Genomic DNA, 24,888 nt, shown 5'->3' on the forward strand with positions numbered 1-24,888 from the left:
CTTTTTTTCAACCTCAAAGTATCCTGAAAAAACCCTGAAAATTTCAAATCGCTGCGATTTTTCTTTCTTAGTGCCCCGAAGCTTTAAATTTATCGATTTTGTCCAAAATCACCATAATTGGTAGTTTCTCGGTTTTTGTTCATTTTTTCAATTTGAAAATGTTTTTTTTACCGATAACCTTAATTTCCTCGATCAAAAAGATTGATTGTCGAAAAAAATTTGAAAAAAAACAAAATTTGAAAAAAATTTTTTTTTTTCAAAAATTTTTTTTTTGTTTTAATTTTTTTTTTTCAAAATTTTTTTTTTTGTTGTATCCGCAATGGTTTATCATTGTCAATAAAAAATCCTCAAATTTTTTTTTACCGCTGTAACTGCATCTGCTTTGAATGTCAACTTAACAAACATACGCTTTGGGTAACGCTAATGCCGGTGGTAAAAAAAATTTGAGGAATTTTTTTTTGACAATGATAAATCATTGCGAATACAACAAATAAAAAAATTTTGAAAAAAAAAAAATTTTTTTCAAAATTTGTTTTTTTTTCGACAATCAATCTTTTTGATCGAGGAAATGAAGGTTATCGGTAAAAAAAAACATTTTCAAATTGAAAAAATGAACAAAAACCGAGAAACTACCAATTATGGTGATTTTTGACAAAATCGATAAATTTAAAGCTTCGTGGCACTAAGAAAGAAAAATACTTAACAATTATTAAACATTTATAACTTTAAATGAACTTAAAAAAAATAACAATTAAAAGAGTAATGACTAGCTTTTATGTTATTATCTTAGCATTTTTTCAATGCATTTCAACTTTAACTTTGGCTGTTTCATAATAGCACTTGTTTTCAGATTTGGCTAAAAGATGTCCTCGCGTGACAACGTATAAATCTATTACTTTTTTTTGTCAAATCTGTGGTGCTGAAAACTCCCAACAGTTTTAAATTTTTTTTACGAATTTCTGCTCTTATTTCGTTTATGGTTTCTAAATTTACTAATGATTTTGCTACAGCCCTGAGCTCATACTCAAGTTGCTTAGTTAGTGCAAATAATTAATCGCTTACACAATGCAATCCTCCGTATGAATCATGTGCTTAATTGTGTTCAAATTGCTGTTCTGGTTGCTGTTGCTCTTGCTCTGGTTGCTGTGGCTCTTGTTCTGTTTGCTGCTGTTATTCTTGATCTTGTTATTGTAGTTTATGATTGAGCTGCAACTGGTGTTTTATCGTGGGCATTGCTACTTCTGAAAGTGTTTTTTTGCCTGAAGAATGTAAATAGACTATATTTCCGATGACAATCTTGATATATATTTTTATACCTTTTTCCTTGAAATGAAATTGACAAATGTAATCAGGTGCTTTCAAAGCTATACCCAAAGATTTGGTCCAATGTCTTAACCGAGCTTACTGGGGTCTAAACACCAATGCAAAGAAATTTGTAATGATTAATATATTTAAATTAATTAATTTTATTCATTCATGCAAAACTAATATTATTTCTATATTTTCAAATTAAAAATTTTAATCAGTACTATAATTTAATATTTACATACCTTTACTTGAAAAAAAGACAGAATCAGATGTTACTTTCAATTTTTTTTTACTCTACCCTCCATAAACGGGAGCTAAAATTCCAAATGACACCAGTGCACTTGACATTAAAATGCTCCACTAGCGCTGCCAGTTGACAGAGAGCAAAAAATTTTTTTATTCATACAATTAATTACTTTTTCAATTTTAACGACAATTAAAATATTAAATTTAAAAAACAATATTTGCTATGATTATTATTTATTATCTCTATGATTTAAAAATAAGGAGGATATTGTCCAAACCATATTTCTTTGGTAAAACCAATTAAACTGATTCAATTTGATATCATTATAAGAGCATAAACTTTTAATGTGTGCCTTTAAATAGTTACAAACTATAGTTTAGTTTAGTTTAGTTTATTTATTTACGATCATGGAGCTGCTGCTCCTTGTGATCAAATATCAATATACATGTTATTTTATTATTATTATTAGCGATAACGATTAAAATGAACTCAACAGAATACAATATAATTTTAGATGCTTGCTCACTCATTCAAACAAATACAATAGTTTAATTTATTAAGGCTTACTGATTTTCTAGATCCATTGAATACAAATAGCATTTACTTCGAGATTCATCTAAAGTTACTGATGTCGTAACTTCGATTGGAAGCGAGTTCCAAAAATTACAACCCGTAATCAAAAATGACTTCTGGTAAGTTGTTGTTCGAGCAAATGGAACTAGAAGAGTATCCGTCTTCGTTAAATTTCGACGAGATGCTACGTTGGACCTAAGGACTAACTGATGCCCAAAAAAACCTGGTCGCATAAGACATAAAGCTTTATAAAATTCGCACGAGACAAGCTGTAGCCTACGACTATGAGGTGTTAGCCACCCTAATTGATGTCGATGCCGCGATATATGTTTATCTCTCTTAATTCGCAATACAAAGTGTATACGCACACAGTAAAAAATATTGTGCTAAAATCAACACAATCTGTATGTTAGAAACGGTCCACTCAATAATTGTGTTATTTTTTAACACAGACTGTTTGTGTTGAATTTCAACACAAAATTTGTGTTAAAATTTCAACACACAATTCGAGTAATATGAGAAGTAACTTCAACACTTTTCAAATGTTAATGGCGACACAAAAAAAATGTTAACTTTTACATTTTATTTTTGTACCATGAATTATTTTTAGGTTATCAAAAGTGTCAACAATTATTATTCAACATTGAACTATTTTGTGAAAGTAAACATGATCCTAAAGTTAGCTGACAGTTAACAATTATTGAATTTTTTTATCAACAAATCAATTACGGAAAAAAAATAAAAAATAAAAATATGCGCACGTAGAAAAGTAAAAAAGTCACACTATAAAAAATCACCGGTGTAAGTGCAAGCGGTGTAGGTGTTAAAATCGGCGGTGTTAAATTTCAACACCGAAAGCGGTGTGAAAATAACGCCGCCACCGGTGTAAATATTCTGTACCGGTGTTAAAAAAAATTCTCCGGTGTTAAAATAACACCGCTGCCGGTGTAAATATTCTAGACCGGTGTTAAAATAACGCTGCCGCCGGTGTAGATATTCTTTACCGGTGTTAAAATATTTTACTTTGTGAATATTTTTACTTACTCGATCACTATACTTGTTACTAAATGATATTTTTTATTAATTTTCATAAAGAACTGACATTTTTTTGTGTTTTGCAATCTTTAAAATTAATACTCCAAGCGGACGCAGTTTACCCCGCTTTTACACCGGTATTTTTAACACCGGTGCATTACTCCTCCTACACCGGTGTGATTTTCTTTTAACACCGGGCGGAGTTAAAATGAGTCCATTTTTAACACCGCTCTTTTTACAGTGCACAGATGCAATTTTTTAAATATTTTTTTTTTTTTTTAAACTATACGAAACATGAACTTTGTCAACTTTTTTTTTTATGTCTAATTGAAAATAAATAAAATCAATGTCCCAAGAATAATCTAACCAAGCAAAACTGATGCTTAATGGCGCTTCCCGCGTCAACAGAAGAAAGACATTTTTTTAACACAATTCAACTGTCGCTTCAACACTTTTTTTGTGTTGATTTTAAAGTAACACTTAATAAATGTTGATAATATCGATTTTGGTACTCGGTAACACTTTTAAAGTGTTGAATAGTAGATCGATTAAAAATTTTAAAGTAACACAGAGAATTGTGTTGATTTGACACAAAATAACCAACACAAAAAATTTAACACGGACCGTTTTTAACACAGATACACAATATTTTTTACTGTGCAGATATTTAATGAAACCAACAGCGATCTCTCTAGATCCACTGTTAAGTTCGTGAGTGCACAGTTGCAATCGTCATATAAAGGCATTACTAGGCTTTAATATGCTAAGTTTTATATGAACAAGTTATAAATATATTTAAATTTCGCGGGGAAAGATAATTATTTTTTTGTTTGTTTTTTTTTTTTTTTTTTTTTTAATATTTTATAATTATTGACATAAACATTTTTTAATATTTTCAAATACAATACTGTTTTTTGTTTTTTATCTATTGAATACATCATTCTTTTAATAAACATCTAAACTTCAATAAGATTTTTCATATCTTTTTGTTGTTGAAATACTTTAGAAAAAAAAAACAAAATTACAAGACAGAGTTTGACGATTGTTATTAAAATATTTATTTTATTAAGATTTAACGATAATAAAAATTTAAAAAATATAATCAAGCAGCTGAAAGTAAGGGCAGAATTCTCCAAATAGATTATATTTTTCAAAAACTATCCATCCCAAAAAAAAAAAACTAAACCGTTACTATTTGCGAACATGTTATTTAAATAATTCATTTTGCTGTAATTGTAAAATAATTTTAATTACTATTGTGAAATTTAAGGAGTAGTTATAGAAACTCATCATCAAGAAATAAAAATTTAAGTTTACCGTATAATTATTAATATCCTTTGACGAAATTTAACTATTATTTTTAGAAATAAATACATTAATATTATTATAAATAATAATGTTGTGCTAAAATTTAAAATAGCGCGCTCCTTAAAAAAATTCAAACCTTTCAACTACACTAGCGCCACTTCTGACTAAGTTTCTAATAAAATCACTAGGTTTCAGTACCGTACAAATCCTTCAGCTCTATTGGCTTATTTTAAATAAAAACAACCAATAACAAATCAGGGCAAACGACGCCTCTACCACCAACAGTTCAACAGTTTTTTACGGGTTAACGTCTTAAATGTTTTAGGCATCTGTCTAATAAGTATTGAAACAAGAACATTTAATGTAGTGTTAAATAATAAATTTATACAGTTGAATAATAATTAATATAAAATGACATCCTTGTCAATAATAGCAACTCACGATGAGCTTGTACGATGTACAAATGTCCTTGTCAATGGATCCTGCGAAGAAGGTTAGCTTTTATTTTATTTATTATTTTTTATTTATTTCAGTCTGTGCAATAAAAATTAATTTATATAGAAATAAAAATCTAGTCTATCTAAATTAATTTTTAAAAAATAAAAATGTAATATCAATTTTAATTTGAAACTACAAATTTTTTAAATTTGAAATATTCACATTCGATAATTAATAAACTATTTATTTTTGACTTAGAATTTTTGCAATTTGCAATAAATCAAGAGGAAATGCGTCAGAAATGGTTATCAGCAGTCCAAGAATGTCAGCGATTGCATTCAGCATTAGAAAAATCACGGCATGAATCAACAGATCTTGATCGTAAGTTAAGTCACGCACGTCGTCTTCTGGACGAAGAGAAACGTCGGAGACGTATTGCTGAGGAGCAACGAAATTCACTGGAGCGACAAATAGCATTGGCACGAGATTTCTTATTTAATGATGGAGGTAGAAATTTAAATGACGAGACACGAGAAAAATTACAGTTTTTAAACAACACAACTCTTAATAATGGACGTCATAGTGGTAACACAAATTCAAAGGAATATTACAACGACAAATTGAATACAATTGCTGAGCTGGACTCGACGGGGTCGATTCTGAGTGATTTAAGTTGTTACTCAAAATCTGAGGACGATTTGGATGCCAGTATGCTGCTGAATCAGAATTTCAAGAATCGCGAGTGGAAAGAACACAGACCTAGTGGGGAGTATGGAGGGTCATCACGTAAACGTCGTAGTACTTTGAATAAAATTGCTGATTTAAATACTTCTGATCGTATTATCGCAACTACAACTGTTGTGTTACCTAAAGACGGCGCAGTCACTGCGTCATCTGTCATTGAAGCTATTGCTGGTGATGAAAATAATGATCCACGTGATAATGTACTGCACAGTTTACGTAAAAGACGTAAAAGTGGTGACCGTAAGTCAAAAAAAGTTACTGTACCCGATTATAACTACAATAATGATGCTGATGACACTAAGCCATCAGCGCCAATGCCTGATAATTTTACTTCAGGTTCTGATAATGAAAATGTATTCAAGCCAAGTCCTAATATTGGTGGTTATACTTTTAACACCAAGTCTATGAGAGCACACAGTTTTATTGGTAAATCTGTCATTAAACCAGAAACATGTTCACCCTGTGGTAAGAGAATTAGGTTCGGTAAAATGGCTTTGAAGTGTCGGGATTGTAGAGCTGTTGCTCATTCTGAGTGCAAGGACTTAGTACCGCTGCCTTGTGTACCCGCTGGTAATACTCCGATACAACGTGGTATTACTGTAAGTATTTTTTTAAATTTTAGTTATTAATTATTAAACTCCAGGAGTTGGTACTTAAAATATATGGAAAATGGTGTAAAATATATTGCAAGCACCAACTTCAAGAGCTAGGTAATTATAAATTACCTTTAAAATAATTAGATTTCCACGGAATAAAACAGTTTAAATTAAAATCTGGTAATGGTTTAAGGAAGATCACTAGTGTGATCGCCTGAAAAAAGATGATTTTTGGGAATTTTTTTAAACAAAACTACTGCATGGAATGTTTTAATGTTTCAATGATATATTTGTGGATATATAATGAATACAAGATGAAATTTATGGACCGAAAAATTCAAAATTCAGCGAGTTATTCATAATTTATCACAATTTATATTATTTATTATTGAGTTATACAATTTAAAATCTGAGATATTTCAAATTTTATCGAAATTTTTTTCCAATAGTTTGGAAACAAATTTATTTTAATCTAAATTCTCGCTAAAATCGAAAATATATTTTGGCATAATAGAAAAACTATTTTGTTGTTCAATGAATAATTAAAAATAAAGAAATTAATAACAAATAATTTTTTAGAGTTAGTTAGAAAATTTTCATTTATATTCAGATTAAAAACTAATTTTTTTAGTTTTGAAAACAACCGGATTTTTATTTTTCGGATTTAAATAGCAGCATTTACTGCTTTAAGGAAATTATAGGACTCAAAATATTTTTAAAAAATCGAATTTTCGATTTTTCGAAAATTTTTGGTTTTAAAACTAGACACCTCACATATAAGATTAACTTATTGAATTTTATTTTCAAATAAATCTTGAGTTTATTTTTAAAAACAAAAATTTTTTTTACTTTGAATTATATAAGAATTAAAAGTGAAATAATTTTTAACTGAGGTTAATAATTTTAAACTGCCTAATAAAAAACCTAATTTTTGTACAATGTAAATTTTAAATATTATTTAATAATTATTAAATTATTTTAAAGGGTACAATTGCTGATTATACACCAATGATACCACCAATGGTACCGTCAATAGTAGTCCACTGCATAAACGAAGTGGAATTACGTGGAATGAGCGAACAAGGATTGTATCGCGTTAACGGTGGTGCCAATGACGTTAAATGTTTGAAAGAAAAATTTTTAAAAAACAAAGGCGTTCCCAATTTATCAGAGATAGACATTGCGACTATTTGTTCTACTCTAAAAGATTTTTTACGGTAATAAATAAACTCATCACTTATAATTAATTATCAATTAACAATTAAAAATTCATTACTAATAAAAAAAAAATTAAATTATTTTTCAACAGGTCACTACGCGAGCCATTGATAACCGTAGGCCTCTGGGCAGATTTCGTACGCGCAACAACGATAACAGACAAGCAGGATGCCGATGCAGCATTATATCAAGCCATATCAGAGCTTCCTCAACCAAACCGCGATACTCTTGCCTTTTTAATTCTACACTTACAACGTGTATCATCTACACCAGAATGTAAAATGCCGATAAGTAATTTAGCTAAAGTATTTGGGCCTACTTTAGTGGGTTATAGTTCTCAAGAACCTTCAGCAACTTCAATGTTATCGGAAACAAAAACCCAAGCTGCAATCGTTGAAAGTTTATTGAAAATACCTTCTGATTACTGGGCTAATTTTGTAAATCCCGACTGCATTAATGATATTGGGACACCACAAATGGGCGAATTAAAACACACGCCTTCTACGGAATCTTTATTAAAACGTACTGCATCGCGAGGATTTTTCAACACACCACTGGCTTCTAGTCGGACATTTTTAAGGAAAAATAGAAAATATTTTGCCACACCACCACATAATAGTGGTATTTAAAATTATTCTATCAATAAATAAAATAATTATTAATTAATATTTTGAATAATTTATTGAAAATATATTTTTATCTTATTAAAAAATAATTAATAACTTTTTATAATCTAAATAGTTTTTTACTTAATCAGTAATGAAGCTATTAATTTTTTATGTTTGTACCCTTAAATAATTATTTTTTATGTAACAATTATAACTTAATTTTCGAGTGTTTCAAATATAATATAATATAAATTTAAATAAATATTTGATGACTGAAGATAATTATTTTTATTAACTTGAAAAAATATTTAACATTTTACTTATATTATTTATAATTTATAATTATTAATTATCAAATGTCGTTTTGGTTGATATTTTTTCTCTCAATTCCCAACACGACTCCCAAAAAAGACTTAGCCTATTATCACCGTTTGAACAAAAGTGTTTAAAATCTTGAATTATTTTCTTCTGAAATATTTCATCACCAGCTGAGGTCGATATCGATTTCCATTTTCTGCTAACCATATGATTCCACGACCATAAGAAACCCATCTTAAATTAAAAATTAATACATTTTTTGATTTATTTATTTAAAGAAGCGGCTGATTTTTAGTATTCAGAACCAGTCGGATAACAAAGAAGTGTTTAGAAATTCAAATTATAAGAGACAAATCGACCATCAAAATTTTTTTTAATGAATAATACACAAGAGCAACACGCGGTGAGTTTGGCTACTGAAAATTGCTTACAAATATTTTTAAATCTGAAATCAGTATGATAGCTTTTCATTTAAATAATTTGAACAAAATTTTCATAATTAATAGTTTAAAATGAATTTCACATCAACAAAATTAAGCCGGATAATAGTTTCAGGATCGATAGAATTAATTTTTTAAATTGCCGATTTTAAATACAAAATTCTATGTCACGATTAATTTTTTTAGAGAGAAAGTAAAATTAATATTAAAAATAAATATGAAAAAAATCGTTTTTTAAAGGAAGCTCATTTTGTCTCACATGTAAAATATTTTTTTATGATTAATAAACTGTCGGTCGTAGATGAGTTTAATGTGTCAATCCACGAAAAATCAATTTTTGAAATTTTTGTATCAAATGATTTCTTAGTAAATAAAAACGTTACTTGAGATGAAGCGGATTTAGTAGGCAAGCCCGGGTAACAACTTTGCAAAACTGTGTCAAGTCTTATTTAACGGTTTTGAGAATAAGATTGGCTTTTTATTTTTTTGTAATACAAAATTTAAGTTCATTTTTTATGGATTTGCTTGTTTTAGTTCCTCAAATTATTTTATTTTTTTAACCTCCGGCTGAGAAAATTGAAAATTTTCACAAAAAAAAAAAAAAAAGGGAAGTTATTGGTTTCGATCCGATTTTCGAAAATCGAATTTCTAACAGATCTTGACGTTTTGAGGTTCTAGGAAGCTATTCTGACTAACATCAAGATGATATCCGAGTGCATGTATGTATGTATGTATGCAAATATTCTGTAACTTTTGAACGGATGAACCGATTTGGCTTCTTGAGGTCGCATTTGAAGCGGCTCATTAATTCCAACAATTTGTGAGAAATTGAGCATAATCGGTACGGTATGTTCGGAGATAATAAAGAAAAAAAAAAATATTCAAAATTGTTTTTTTTTAGATAACTTGTAATGTACTCGATGGATTAATTCTAAAATCTAATCAGCTCTAAAACTTTATAAGCCGCGTCGAATGCCACCTCAATCATCAAAATCGGTTCATTCGTTCAAGAGAAACCGTTGTCGAAAGAATTTCGAAATTCGAATCGAATAATTCGAAAGTTCCCGAATAATTCGAAAAATTTTCAATAATTCGGAAATTTTCGAATAATTCGCGAATAGCTCGAACAATTCGCGAATTATCGAAATATCACTGGATTTTCTATTGTTTCCAATTTGAATTCCATTACATCGTGTATCAAAATATTCTACTTACGAATAATAGTATACTTTTTGATTAAAAATCAATTATCCGGAGAAAACAATTGCTCAATTTCAATGTATGTTCATCTCTGTCAGTAACATAAAAAATCTAGATACTATTATTGGCAAGAGATCTTTTCAATTCATTTTGGTTTTTATAATTATTAATTTCCGTTTGAAAAAAAATAAATAAGAAAAAGTTTACACATGCAATATTTTAAAATTCTTGAAATTAATTCTTCCAAGTTTTTTTATAGATACTGACAGAGATGAACATACATTGAAATTGAACAATTGTTTTCTCCGGATAATTGATTTTGAATCAAAAAGTATACTATTATTCGTAAGTAGAATATTTTGATACACGATGTAATAGAATTCAAATTGGAAACAACAGAAAATCCAGTGATATTTCGATAATTCGCGAATTATTCGAAAATTCCCGAATTATTCGAAAGTTCTCGAATAATTCGATTCGGATTTCGAATCGAATATTAATATTCGATTCGGAACAAATAATTCGTAAGTTCGAATTATTCGCACACCCCTATTATTGGTGATTAAAAATACGAAAAAATATAACGATTTACTTCATTTATTCGAAATAACTCATCAAATTATTTTTCAAAAAATAACGTGTAACTAAAAAAAGAAAGTTGAACTGGTGAAAAAAAAAAAATTCTTGACATTGTTTTCTTAGAATACTTCCCCTTCCCCTTCCTACTGTTCCTGTATATAAAAAAAAAAAAAAAACAGGAAACTTACCCTTCGATCCATACTAAAATCGTCTTTATTGTTCCCACTAACATGTCGCGTAATATAAGCTTCATGCGGACTCTGTTGATCTGGATGAACAGGATAACGTTTAGAAGCCGCGGCAATACTTCTCCTTACAATATTTGTTCCCGCGCGTTGTCGCGGCTTTGACAATTTAGTCGAAGGTACAAGTATAAAAACATTTCCTGTGATATGTACATATTGATGATCATTGTCTGAAGATTCAGCCTGGCATGGCAAAAACCCAAATCGTTGTAATATTGCTTCTTGAAACAAAAATAATCTCTGTTCATACGTATCTTTATGAAACTCTTCAAAAATAAATTCTTTATTTATCATCAGACACTCGGTATTAAGTGGAATAAAAATAGGACCGCGTAATGGATCACTTTTCAAAGTATACGGCAGCGCTAGTAAATCACTAGGTATCGGGATCATTTGAATTCCACATCCTTGTGCTTTGCGTTGCCATGAGAATACCTAAAAAATAATAATTATTAAATAAAAAAAATACAAAGTAAAATATTAAATAGTTTTTAATTGAAATAAAGTACCAGATCAGCAACGATACTTCCTGATGAAGCGACCCACTGGACAACAAGCTCATAAGCGTGATTTGCGCGATACATTGACTGATAGCGTAAGTGTCCCCACTCAATTCTATCGCTTTTATTATTTAAATCAATGTCGAGATGTGTGTGTTTGTACGGTGGCGATGATGTCCTCAGCTCTTTGCTGAAGAGTATGTCAGTTACTTCTATGTCGTCACGCAAAAATACGGGTATATTTGATTCATCGATAGTTTCACATGCAGGAATGGGAATCGGTGATGTTATGGATGGAAAAGAGGTTCCTGACGACTGACACCAGCCCATAGGTGCTTCCATTTCTACTTCTACCCATTCGTTTTCAAAACTCTGTAAATCTCCGAGTGGTAATGGATCAGATCCTATGAAACAAGTATATAAATTAATTAATAGTTGATGGATTTAATTTATTTGTTACCTTTGTAATTATCTTTGTCTTGAACAATATGATATAAATAAAATCCAAAAACAAATGGCTTTGAAAAATCTCCAGATGCATGACATATTAATTTATCTGTTATCATACTCTGAAAATAGTAATTATATTCATTGTTTTTATATAAAATTTAATATTCAATATAAATTGGTGTTTTGGATATTTTTCGCAGCAAACTTTTTTCTTTCAATAAAAGAAAAAAATAAAATAAATTTTGACTAATTGCAATACTAAAAAAATTGTAGTTGTTTTAGTTATATTTTTTTAGTAACAGTTTCAAAAGCTACACGAACACTTAATACTTTAATAATAAATAAGATACCTCCATTATTTTAATAGCTTGTTGTATATTGACACCCCCCTCGATATGATTATTTAACCATTGGGCAGCATCGGCGCTCACAAAAGTTTGACTCGGCAATGACGGATGCGGTGTTAAAAAACTTATACCACTCTGGACATTTTTAAGAGCTTCTAAAATTTCAATGTTGGACGCATTGCTTTTTAAATTCATCATTTCAGAATGCAAACTATAATAAAATAGAAACCATTAAATTCCTCAAAAATTTTAACAAACCATAAATAATATAAAATGTAAATATGTTTACAAGTTAACTTATTTAAAGTAAAAGACCCAGTACCCGATCTGGGAACTAGTACTTGATCACTCCATGTATTAGTATATCTATATTTACTAAATATAATACACAAATATATGAGTGATCAGGCTGCAGTTCCCTGACCGGGTACTGGGTCTCTTACCTTACATACTTTATTTTTAATTTTCAAGTCATAAATGTCATAAAAATCAAAATCAATATATATTTTATTTCATTTCATTTAAATAATAATATTTTTATTGTCCCTAAGTCAATTAATTTTAAATAATATTAATATCAAAGCTGATAGCTATTTGAAAAATCATAAATCTAATTGTAAATTCTTTATTTTTTTTCAATGTATAATTAGCTTTTAAATATTAGAAATTTCATATTAAGGCGTTTAATAACCTCATAATGAACAAGAAATAATCGAAAAAATCTTTAACAATGTGGCCGTAATATTATATAACACAAAGAAATCTCCATTTTTTGTATGAAATATTTTTTTTTCAAGTTTAAAACTATGATAATTCACTTCAAAAGTCAAAAAAATATCGACTCTAAGTGCTAGTGAATGAATGTGTCTCTTGTTGAAAGGAGATACAGCTACAGGAAATGTCAAATGAATAGATCAGAAAAATACAGACGACTATTACAAAAAACATAATATCTATTATTACAAATTTTTTAGATTAAATTAAGAATTTGTAGACGACAGAATAATTAAAATTTATTCTGTAATTGAAAATTATTAAGATTACTTTTGAAAATATTTTATTTTGTGCTTAAATATTTTAAAAACATTCACATTATATTCGAATTATTGTTTTAGTAACATATAATATTACATTCATGGTGTCCACAGATTTTTGAAGCTAAAATTCCCTTACTTTTCCAGGTATTCCAGTCAAATAATTAAAAAATTCCTTGACCATATGTAGTTATATTAAATCCTTAAAAATTGAAATTACTATAACTCGGAAACTATGGACTATAGCGACTTGACTCATAGGGCTTTTTTTGAAGGGAATAAAATTTCTCGTAAAATTTTCATTAACATTTTTAGTGTACTTTCATTGGTTTACGTTCTGCAAGCCAATAAAGGTCGATTTCATAGGAAAAATGACTTCCGCAACGGACACAAGTGAAACAGCTGGAATTACAGCTAAGTATAACTATGGGCAATTTTGAAGAACACCAAATGCCCTACAATTTGCGACCAAAACCGCGTTGATATCATAAAACGCAGCTGAGTATTAGAAAGTTAAAAAAAAGTAATTTAATTTACGTGTATTTTAAATGGGAAATCTTTGAAATCAAATGAAAAGTACTTAGGATTGGAATTAAGAGCTCAAACTTGGCAGGAATTTTTTTTTCAGCATGAAAAACAATATTTTGCTTGATGAACAACGAAAAAAATACTTTCGCCGGAAACGAAGCACCCTAATATATATATTTGATAAAATAAAAAAAAATTGACTTTAATTTCATATATTATTTGATGATGAGCTACCATTTATTAAAATTAAAAAAATTTTTTTTAATATAGATTGAAATGAGTAGAATTTATAGAAAAAAAGGGGAGGGGTATTTTTCACAAATGAGAAAAAAAAACTGAAAATTTCAAAATTTTTTTTCTGCTTTTTCTTGGTAGGAAAATTTTAAATTTTTGTCTATAATTTGAGTGCAACTCAAAGAAAAATCTCGCACTGGATAGACGATGTCGGTCAAGTAGTTCTCGAGAAAAATTTTTTTTACGATTTTTCGTTTTTTTTTTATATCTGGTGTAAAAAATCAATATTTTTTATATAAAAATTGTTGAGCAGCTTCATGAAAGATACTTACATAACATACCTAAAGAATAATCAATTCGGAGCGGGGGAACTTTTCATATGCTTATCCTGCTACGCCCTTTTGTCAGAAGACGTCTCTTACACTCATCTGCACTCAAGAATTTTTTTCAGTTTTGTGCAACATTATGGAAAAAATTAAAAACTGATATTTTTTGATAATTTTGTCTCTAACGAAATCAATACTATTTTAATTGTTAAGAAATACATAAATAATCGTGTTTTTAACATAAAATAAATACCACCTTAAGTCGACGATGCTAAAATTCCGATATATACTTAAGGGGATACGCTACCGGATCTCTTTCTCACACTCAGAAAAATAAACGGGACTATCTTTGTTGCACTCGTTGAGTAAATGAGAATTTTAAAACAATTTTTCTCGGAGACGTATTAGAATTTTTGAAAGTACGAAATTTCTAACCCTCTGTTAAGGTTTTAAAAAACGCTAAAGACTCTCTATTTTAGGTTTCTAGTGTTTGTCCGTAAATTAAATTGAATTAAAAATCGGTTACCGTTACCCCTTAAGAAATACAATAAAATCAGATCTCATGCAGGAGTCGCCAGAGTTGAACGACACGGCCCTACTTGGCCCAGCACTGGGGAACCTAGCTTTGGTACATCTATATTGGCCCATGTTTTGCTCAAGATTGGGTACTCAGTCCTGGCCGTTACAATGATTACCCGGGCTTGGGTCAAGGTTGGGTTCCCCTGTCTTGGTCATTCAATGGCAAGACAGGCTTGGACCAAGACTGGGTAACCTAGACTTGGCCATTTAATGGCAAGCCAGACTAGGGCCAAGACTGGGTAACCTAGCTTTGGTCATTCGATGGCAACCCAGGCTTGGGCCAAGGTAGGATAACCGAGGTTTGGCTATACCTATGGTTTAATAAGTAGATCATATAAATGTATCAGTTTAACATTAGTAGCCCTGTTTAGAAAATCTCATAGAATCCAATAGTTTCTCATAAATTCCGATAGAGATTTTATAAGAATGAATGAGTTCTATGAGAAGTGCTATGGTTAAGTATAGGGCCTTATACATACAGTTATAAGAATATATCGGATTTTTAACTTCCCGCTAAAAAAATTGTTAATTTTTTAAAATTTGGGAAGTTATTGGTTTCACCCCTATTTTCGAAAATCGAGTTTTCATCAGACGTCGACGTTTTGAGGTCCTAGGAAGCTATTCTATTTTCAGGATGTCCGAGTGTCTGTATGTGCGTGTGTGTGTGTGGGTAGATGGGTGCGACTCTTTATATCTTTTTAATGAATTGACCGATTGAGTGGTTGAGGTGGCAATCGAAAGAATTTGTTGGCTGTCAACTTTTCTGAAAATTTCAAATCGATCGATCAAATGGACTCTAAGATATAGAAGAAATACAAAAAAAAAAAAATTTTTTTCAGTTTTTAAAAAATTTTTCAGAAATGGCTCGATCGATCGATTCCAAAATCTAATCAGCTCTAGAATTCAATATAACGAAAATGTATTCACAACAATATTTTCGAGCTCAAGAAGCTCGAACACAGCGGGAAGTTTTGGGGCTGGCCCGCAAGGTCAACCAATAGACCGATTTTTTAAGCAGGGAAAGACTAATAGTGCCAGGCTCTTTTTAGCTTAATGTACCCCCAATAATTCTGTAAAATTTTAAACTGATCCATCGAACCGTTTCTCCGGGGCGATTGATCAAAGTTTTACAAAACAATTAAAAGAACAAGCTCTAGAAAACAAATTTATTGGCTTTTGATGAAAAAATTTTTTTCGAAGAAACAATGTAGATTAAAAAAAAGGCAAAAATTCACAGATTTAAAGATATTTGGATAACTCGGTACAACTTCAAATGTAATGCATGAACGAGGTATATCGTCGGTAATTTATTAACTTCAAAGTGTCCCAAAAAAAAACCCTGAAAATTTCTAAGCGCGGCAATTTTTTTCTTCTGAGTGCCCCGAAGCTTTCAATTTATTGTTTTCGCCAAAAATCGTGTAACGAGTAATACTGTGGTTAATATTCATTTTTCCAATTTCAAAAGGTTTTTATTAGCGATAATCCATATTTCTTTGATCAAAAACATTGATTTTTGAAAAAAATTAAAAAAAAAAAATTCTTTTTAAAATATTGATTTTTTCGAATTTTTTTTTTTTCCTTATGTTTATAATGGTTCATGATTGTAAAAAAAAAATTACCAAAAACATATTCTCTGTAAAAAGTCACGCCAAGTGCATGCACGTTTAAAATTTATCACATGTTACATGGAACATAGTTTTTTACAAGAAAAAAAAAAAAAAAAAAAAACGAGAAACACCGAGTAACTAGGATGTTGTAGAATTGAAAAAAAAATTCTGTTTGTTTTTTAAATATGCAAATGACAAAAAATATTTGAACATACTCGGTGTGCGTTAATGTATAAATATATTATTTAATCGTATCGTATCGTCCAAATGTTTCATATTTGAATACTTTGAATTAACCTTAAGGGTGGGACGTACCTAACGAAATAAAAAAATAGAAGACTTCGAAAAATTTTTTTCTATTTTTTTTTCAAGAATTACATTTTGAAAAAAGAAACGTCCTGATAAGTCAAGTTTTGAAAAAGTTCTAGCTTATTGAAAAAAAGTATTGTTTTCAAAAATTCGTAACTTTTAACGGATGAGGTAAAAAAATTTGAAAAAATTCTGAGGAACGTTTTTGATATAGTAGAAAGTGAGGAAAAATTTGCAGCCAAATCGAAAGAGGTTGCGCGACCCGATCAAGTTTCAAAGTGGTCATTACGTCGTGGAATGCCATATATATTTAGATTTATAAAATTGTGATTTTGCCGGATTTATTATGAAAAATAAAAATCTTACTCAGTTTTGTCGAATTAAGGAATTTACTTTGTTTACAATAACTGTTATATAAATATTTTCGATGGTTGATAAATCATTAAAAAATTATTGAGATATTTTCAAAAATTTTATAGCCTCGAAATTAAATTTGAAACAATTTGCTTTCATTTGACTCAAGAGTCGTGCAAGACCGTCCTTCATAGCGCACACTAATTATATTCAAATATTTTTTGTCATTTGCATACTTATAAAAAACAATATAATTTTTTTTTTTAACTCTACAACATCCCACTTACTCGGTGTTTCTTGTAATTACCTTTTTTTTATTTTTGTAAAAAAATTATGTTCCATGCAATATATGATAAATTTTGAACGTACACTTGGCGCGACTTTCCACAGACAATCTGTTTTTGGTGGGATAATATAATAAATAATTACTTTTCATCACTTATTTCTAAGTGTTCTTGCTGTGATTGTTCTAGTGACAGCGGTAACACTGCATCACTTGCCGGTGATACACGACCGCGATCCATAATTTTTGATCCAGATCTATTTGAAACAAATATATATATATATAAATAATAAATTTAAGAATTTTGGTTAATTTTTTTTTTTTTTAGCAAGCAAAATTAATAATAACAACATGCGTGATTATCAGTACATACGTATTTACAATATAATAGAAATAAGAAATAATTAAAATAAATAAATTGCGTTACAGATGCCATAAGGACGTATCCCAATGAAAAGTATATCGTTGAAACCTCAAAAAGGCGTATACAAAAAAAAAGTACCGGAACAAAGTTTAATTTTTATTTTTAACTTCCCTCCGGTAAAATTTTAGATTTTAAAAAAAGTTTTGAGGTCGCACTCAAATTTACTTGTCACACGCAGATAATCGTATAACCTACACAAATATCGTGGAAACAGTTGAATGAGCAAACAGCTATTTGGCGAACGAAAGAGTGTGTGCTAAGATACCATTTACATTGCATGAATGAGAAAATAGTATATTGTACAACTAGTGCGGTAAGTTGTCGATTGCCCACGGGAGCAAAGTTGAGCGCACGAACGAAGTGAGTGCGCTCATTTGCTCGAGTAGGTAATCAGCAACACCGCACGACTTGAACATACTTTTTTTTATTATTAATGCGATATGAGTACTATTTTAGTGCTCGCTGTTTTGTTCCCCAAGTAGCTTTTTGCTGATTCAACTGTTACCGCGACATTTTTGTGGGTTATACGATAATCTGCATACGGCAAGTAAATTTGAGTGTGACAAGTTTACTTGTCATTTAGGTTTCCACTATATTTAAATGGTGTTTTACTGTACGATGGACGGTGTGGCTCAATAAGTTATAGATTAAATTGAATGAAATATAGTATAGTGCCGGATAGCTCAACTGGTAGAGCACTCGGCGCGATACCGACATGGTCTGGGTTCGATTCCCAGTTCGGGCTATCTATATTTTTCTCAATTTATCTATAAATTGTCTTATTGAGAAGGTTATTTGCATGTTTAGGTTTCCACTATATTTAAATAAAACCATAACGTGGCGAACAAAAGAGCGTGCGCTAAGATAGCACTTATATCGCATGAATGATAAGAAAATTTTTTAGCTACATATATTTTTTTTAGTCTAAGAAAAAAATAACCGTTTTATGAGCTCAAAAATTTACAAACAATAGCGTCTTCGACTCTTTGAGCTCGATAATAACAGGAAGTTTTGGGGTTGGCCCACCGGGTCCACGGTTTTTTCAGATTTTTTTCTTTTTATACTTTTAGATGAAAAATACACTAATGGAAAAAATTAAAGGATCAAAAAAAAATTCTAAATTTTTAGGCGATTTTCAACAGGCTCTAACTTTGAGAGAAATGGTCGTACAAGAAAAGAAAAAAAAGGAAATTGTAGCTCCAAGTATCTACTTTTTGGATTAGAACTTTAAAATTTTTTAGCGTCAGCAGTTTTTGAGTAATCTTAGAAAAACCAACGACAAAAAAATTTTCAAATTTTTTTAATTTTTTTTTTTTGATCTCCGGGCGTGGAAAAAATTATTTTTGCTTAACCACTATGAGGATCAGATACCTTCATTATTCAGCTTTAATTTCTTTTTTTATGGACCTTGATACGTCCACTTCTCGCTGAGATATCGGTCTTCAAATGGAAAAGGATCCTTTTGTCTTTGATTATCGATATCTCAGAAACCAATGATCGCACAGAAAGTTAATGGTGGGTTTTAAAAACTTGAATAAATTCCCTTCAATGATTACACAGTAAAAAATATTGTGTAAAATCAACACAGTTTGTGTGTTAAAAACGGTTGACACAAAATTTGTGTTAAATTTTCGACACAAACTTTGTGTAACCCCTTTTTAACACAAAGATTGTGTTGAAATATCGCCACAAGAGGGCGCAAAGAATCAACAGTAAAACACAAAATGTGTTAATAAAGAGTGTATAACACATTTTTTATGTTACAAAATAAAGTGACACAAACTTTGTGTTAGTTTAACACACTACAATTTTTAACACAAACCGTTTTCGACACAAATACACAATATTTTTTACTGTGTAGTCATTGCTTTTTCGAAAAAAAAATTTTTTCCTATCGTCAGATGAATTTAAAAATGCAACAAAAAAAGAGCTTTTTGTGGTTTTTTTGGAAAATCAAGCGCTGAAACGAAAATATTGTGGAAATCGATAATGTTGACTGTGCATTTTACAGTTCAATATGTCCACAAAAACCCTGCAGAAAGCCAGATTAATCCAACCAGCCGTTTTTTTGTTTCACGCGATCAAATTTTTAAAAAAATTAAAGGATCACGTTTTTTGCTCTGAAAAGCTCATAATCTTTAACAAGATGAAAACAAACATTTCTTCGGAGCTTTGTCCACAATTTTATTGCAGACAGTGCTTTAATTTCCAAAAAAGGAAAAACTTTTTTTTCGAATCAAAATTTTCAAAAAAAAAAAATTTTTTTTTTAACTAATGACTGAGAGATCAGTAAAATCACGGAATGCAGCAACGTAAACGTGTTAAAAATGATTGGGTGTTGGTTTTGTAAATTACCTTAAGTTATTCCAAAAAAAAATTTTTTTGAAAAAATTTTTTTTTTGAAAATTTTGTTTCGAAAAAAAAGTTTTTTCTCTTTTGGAAATTTAAGCACTGTCTGCAATAAAATTGTAGACAAAGCTCCGAAGAAATGTTTGTTTTCATCTTGTTAAAGATTATGAGCTTTTCAGAGCAAAAAACGTGATCCTTTAATTTTTTTAAAGATTTGATCGCGTGAAACAAAAAAACGGCTGGTTGGATTAATCTGGCTTTCTGCAGGGTTTTTGTGGACATATTGAACTGTAAAATGCACACACTGAGAGAAAAGTCGATAGTCATTTTAACTAAAAAGACTTCAACTATTTAAAATTAGTTACTGGTACTAATGCGTTAGTAAGGCTAACTATTCAGTAGTTGCTCAAACTAAAAAAAAATTAATTGAAGCAACTAAAATTTTTCAGTCTCCGAAAATTGTTGTTTTAACTAAAAAAATTTAGTTGATAGTATATGAATTTTAAAATTAACGATAACTTAATTTTTTTAGTGTATGTAAATAAAAATTGTTTTTATTATAACTGCTGATTTAAAGTTAAAATAAAATAGTTGTTATAAATATAAATCTAGTTAATGGAACTAAAATTTTCAAGTTACTGTAATTGAGTTAAATTGAGTAGGCAGGAAATGGATTTTTAATTTTTTTTTAAAACTTAATGATTGAGTAAATAAATGTTTTTAAATCGCCAAAAAGTTTTTATCAAAAACTTTTTCTCAAACATATTTCTTTTGCAAGATTATTTTTTTCTAAAAAAATTATTTTTCAAAGAATTTTTTTTTCCAAAAAACTTGTCATCTTAATTTTTTTAGAAAACTTTAGTTGTTAAAAATATTTTGAAAATAGAAATACATATTTATATCAATTATTTAAGATAAATTGGAATACTTAAACTGAACTGTCGTACAAAAATTTTCGATTTAAGCATAAAAATATGTTGACTTGAGAAAAAAAATTTTGATTCAAGATAAAAATTGTAAGATAATTATTTACTTGGTGCCAGAAGATTTTTCTTGAATCAAGAACATTTTTACTTGATTCGAGTTAACTTTTTTTGATGTAGTTATAATTCGCAAAAATATCGGATAATTTTAAAAACCATTTAGGATCAATATTAATAGCTGACAAAAGTTTTTCCTTTAGCTAATAAGGTTCTTCATTTGTACGTTATAAAAACCTAAATGCGTCTTTCAAATTTTAGTTTGTCTACACTGTAAAATATTATTGGACTCGGTGTAGTGTAAATGTCTGTGTAAAAATTGTGGTGTGAAAATTACACTAAGTATTGTATTAAATTGAAGCGGTGTGAATTAGAAATTTTTCCTCTGTCAAGCGTGTATATGTGTAATTTATGTTTAAATTTTGCGTTTAAGGCAAATAATCATAAAAAAATTAAAATGTTCAAAACACGAGTTAATATCTAAATAAAATTGCTTAAACCAAGAGAAAAATTTCTTGAGAGAAAACATATGTATGGAGGAGAGGAAAGTCACCGGTACCAGACAGCAGTAGCGGGAGTAGTTCGATGCTCGCCACGAGATCGCGCCCAGCCGCTGTGTAGTGTCCCTGGCAAGATATATATCTCAGAACTGTTAAATTCCAAAGTTAAAAACAATTTCGGCATCAGTACAACTCTGTCATTTGACAAAGTGATACTTACATTTTTGGATTGTATTATAGTTTATCCTATATTACATCAAGACATTAATATTTATTATTGATGGTTCAATAAATAATTTATCTTTAAAATTTAACTTGAACTTTCAAAAAAAAATTAATTCTACTCAAAACTCTATAGAGTCTCTACTTAATAATTAAAACCATGTGAATGGTATATTTGTGCGAAAAAAAATTATTTATTTAATGGATTTAACTAAAAAATATTCATTGAATTAACTAAAAAAAACATTGTAATGATACTTAATATTTTTGTTTGCTTTAATGAAAGAGTTATAGATGAATTACCTACCTAAGTTCAGTTTAAAAAATTAAAAATTATTAATTGAATACAAGTTTAAAAATCAGTTACATTAATTATTTATATAGTTAATTGAACTAAAAAATATTTAACATAACTACTTAGAGATATTTATAATAACTATCTATTGGTGTTGTAGTAACTCCGAAAAAATAGTTAAAGCGCTATTTAACTGTCATTTTATAGTTAGATTTACTGGATTTTTCTCTCAGTGCAGTCAACATTATCGATTTCCACAATATTTTCGTTTCAGCGCTTGATTTTCCAAAAAACCACAAAAAGCTCTTTTTTTGTTGCATTTTTAAATTCATCTGACGATAGGAAAAAATTTTTTTTTCGAAAAAGCAATGACTAATCATTGAAGGGAATTTATTCAAGTTTTTAAAACCCACCATTAACTTTCTGTGCGATCATTGGTTTCTGAGATATCGATAATCAATGACAAAAGGATCCTTCTCCATTTGAAGACCGATATCTCGGCGAGAAGTGGTCGTATCAAGGTCCATAAAAAAAGAAATTAAAGCTGAATAATGAAGGTATCTGATCCTCATAGTGGTTAAGCAAAAATAATTTTTTCCACGCCCGGAGATCAAAAAAAAAAAATTAAAAAAATTTGAAAATTTTTTTGTCGTTGGTTTTTCTAAGATTACTCAAAAACTGCTGACGCTAAAAAATTTTAAAGTTCTAATCCAAAAAGTAGATACTTGGAGCTACAATTTCCTTTTTTTTCTTTTCTTGTACGACCATTTCTCTCAAAGTTAGAGCCTGTTGAAAATCGCCTAAAAATTTAGAATTTTTTTTTGATCCTTTAATTTTTTCCATTAGTGTACATTGATTAACATACAAAAATTTTACAATACTTTATGATAACTGTAACGCGAAATAAAGAAAAAAGTGGAAGAGACAAACCTTATGTCATAAGCTGTGTTTCGACGTGAATCATAAGTCGTGCGTACAATAGAAGAATTCACTACATGCTTGTCCTGTATAAGAGATAACTAATAAATCTACTAGCATTAACAACTTTATAAAATAAAATAAAAGGAGTCATGAATTAGCATTTATAAATAAAATAACATAAAATAAAATAAATTATTAGATGATAGACAATCCAATGGTCCTAAATTAATGAATAAAAAAAATTAAAAAAATTAAAGTAGCTAATGAGTACATTCCCACAATCCAGTGATTTAAAGTACATCTCAAGCAAATCACCAAATAAAATAACAAAGAGAGCTGAAATAAATGCATCCAAAGCCTCATATATTACAATATAATAGTAAATTTATTTATCTCAGTTGCAGGGTATTAATTTATGATCAAACCTTGGTCGTGGTTTTTCAGGTAATCTATTGCTGCCAACACGTTCTCTAAATGGTGAGCTCCCAACAAGACTTGTCTGTAATTAGTAACCAATTTCCTTGATAAAATGATGACATGACGTATAAATAGAACTTTTATTTAAATAAATAATTGCAGCTGTTAACCAATATATTAAAAAAAAAATAAATAAATGAATAAAACAGAACAAAAAAAAATTATAAGCTTGGAGATGCAGTTACGATAAAAGCATTTTAATAAAAGACATTTAGTATCTTTGAAAAATAAAAGCTTTATGAACACTATTTACGTGCTAGTTATTTAAATTAAATATATAATGATTTTTTTTTAAATACTGACATTTGAACATTTATCTAAATTAAGAAAAATATTATTAATTAATTATAATATATTTATTAAATATTTTATTATGATTAATGATTAATAAGTGCGTAATATATTTATAGGAGATGGTACTAAGGTTTTATTTGCATTGATTATGGTGGGTGGTGAAAGTAGTACCTGGTTAGTGAGGAATATCAGGCTCGTGCTGTGTCTACGCCTGGTCAAATGTGAACCAGGATCTCTCGGTAGTACTGCACCTAAAGCTGTTGGGCTCTGAAACATACCATGCTCAACACCTTTGGCCCAACTAATTATTTAAATCGAAAACTTATTTATCTTTAATCTATTTAGAATTTTAATAATATTTTAAATTTTAACTATTTGTAATTATTATATTTACTAAAATTTAATTAAAACTAAATTATTAATTTTAATGTTAAAATACGGTAAAGTAAATGACCCAGTCATTGATCATCCTTAATTATAAAATCAAAAATACATTCTAAAATATTCTTATGGAATCAGATAAAATTTTTAAAAAATAAAAACTTATTAAAGCCAAAATCAACATAATTTTATTTGAAACAAATATTAAGTATTATTTTCTGAATAAAAAGCGTGGCATATGATAACGTACGGTTTCAGAATTCGTGTGATGTCAGCCCTCACCGTTGGCTCGGGCATTCAACTTTATGCTCTTCTGAAACTGTCTTTTTTTATCTCTTACTACGCAATATCTTTTTAAGGATCAATAACTGCAAAATGAATTTTTTCAGACTATAAACTGAGTCCCTGTTTTTTTTTTTGGAAATAAAGTTAAACTTTTTATTTATTGTTTACAATAATAAAACTCGATTGATTGATTTAATTGATAGATGTAATACTTGATTTTTATTTAATAATTGATATTTTAATAGATATCTTCATAAGGTGTTATCTGTGATCTTTCAACTGTCATAAACTGGGCCACTTACCTTATATATGACAAAAATTCAAGCGATTATAATGTATATATTATAATAAA

General features: G+C 29.0%; 2 protein-coding genes across 13 annotated transcripts in view; one reads left to right on the top strand and one right to left on the bottom strand.

Moving 5' to 3' along the window:
- The first annotated feature begins 4,610 nt into the window (after nt 1–4,610).
- On the top strand, nt 4,611–8,108 carry LOC130675156 (rac GTPase-activating protein 1-like). 2 transcript variants are annotated; one of them, XM_057480688.1, is made up of 5 exons: nt 4,611–4,964; nt 5,168–5,893; nt 5,990–6,252; nt 7,234–7,466; nt 7,559–8,108. In XM_057480688.1, exons 1-5 carry the CDS (start codon nt 4,883–4,885, stop codon nt 8,094–8,096), a joined length of 1,842 nt encoding a protein of 613 aa, XP_057336671.1. In that variant the 5' UTR covers nt 4,611–4,882; the 3' UTR covers nt 8,097–8,108. The 2 variants fall into 2 exon arrangements, with proteins under 2 accessions (XP_057336671.1, XP_057336670.1); XM_057480687.1 differs by having other exon boundaries at nt 4,613–4,964; nt 5,168–6,252.
- Nucleotides 8,109–8,314: 206 nt separating this feature from the next.
- Nucleotides 8,315–24,888, bottom strand: part of LOC130675154 (GATOR complex protein Iml1) — a 29,068-nt gene continuing 12,494 nt past the window's right edge. For 6 of the 11 annotated variants that reach the window (XM_057480678.1, XM_057480685.1, XM_057480680.1 and 3 more), the window contains 8 exons: nt 24,042–24,137; nt 23,109–23,182; nt 17,555–17,665; nt 12,158–12,365; nt 11,818–11,926; nt 11,367–11,761; nt 10,801–11,292; nt 8,315–8,627 (listed from right to left, as the gene is read on the bottom strand). In XM_057480678.1, coding sequence (XP_057336661.1) covers nt 8,421–8,627; nt 10,801–11,292; nt 11,367–11,761; nt 11,818–11,926; nt 12,158–12,365; nt 17,555–17,665; nt 23,109–23,182; nt 24,042–24,137 — 1,692 coding nt within the window. In that variant the 3' untranslated portion in view covers nt 8,315–8,420. Of the gene's footprint in view, nt 8,628–10,800; nt 11,293–11,366; nt 11,762–11,817; nt 11,927–12,157; nt 12,366–17,554; nt 17,666–23,108; nt 23,183–23,524; nt 23,599–24,041; nt 24,138–24,888 lie in introns of all 11 variants that reach the window. The other 5 variants (XM_057480675.1, XM_057480684.1, XM_057480681.1 and 2 more) reach the window with 5 other exon arrangements.

The sequence above is a fragment of the Microplitis mediator genome, chromosome 9, assembly GCF_029852145.1.
Source record: "Microplitis mediator isolate UGA2020A chromosome 9, iyMicMedi2.1, whole genome shotgun sequence".
NCBI lineage: Eukaryota > Metazoa > Arthropoda > Insecta > Hymenoptera > Braconidae > Microplitis > Microplitis mediator.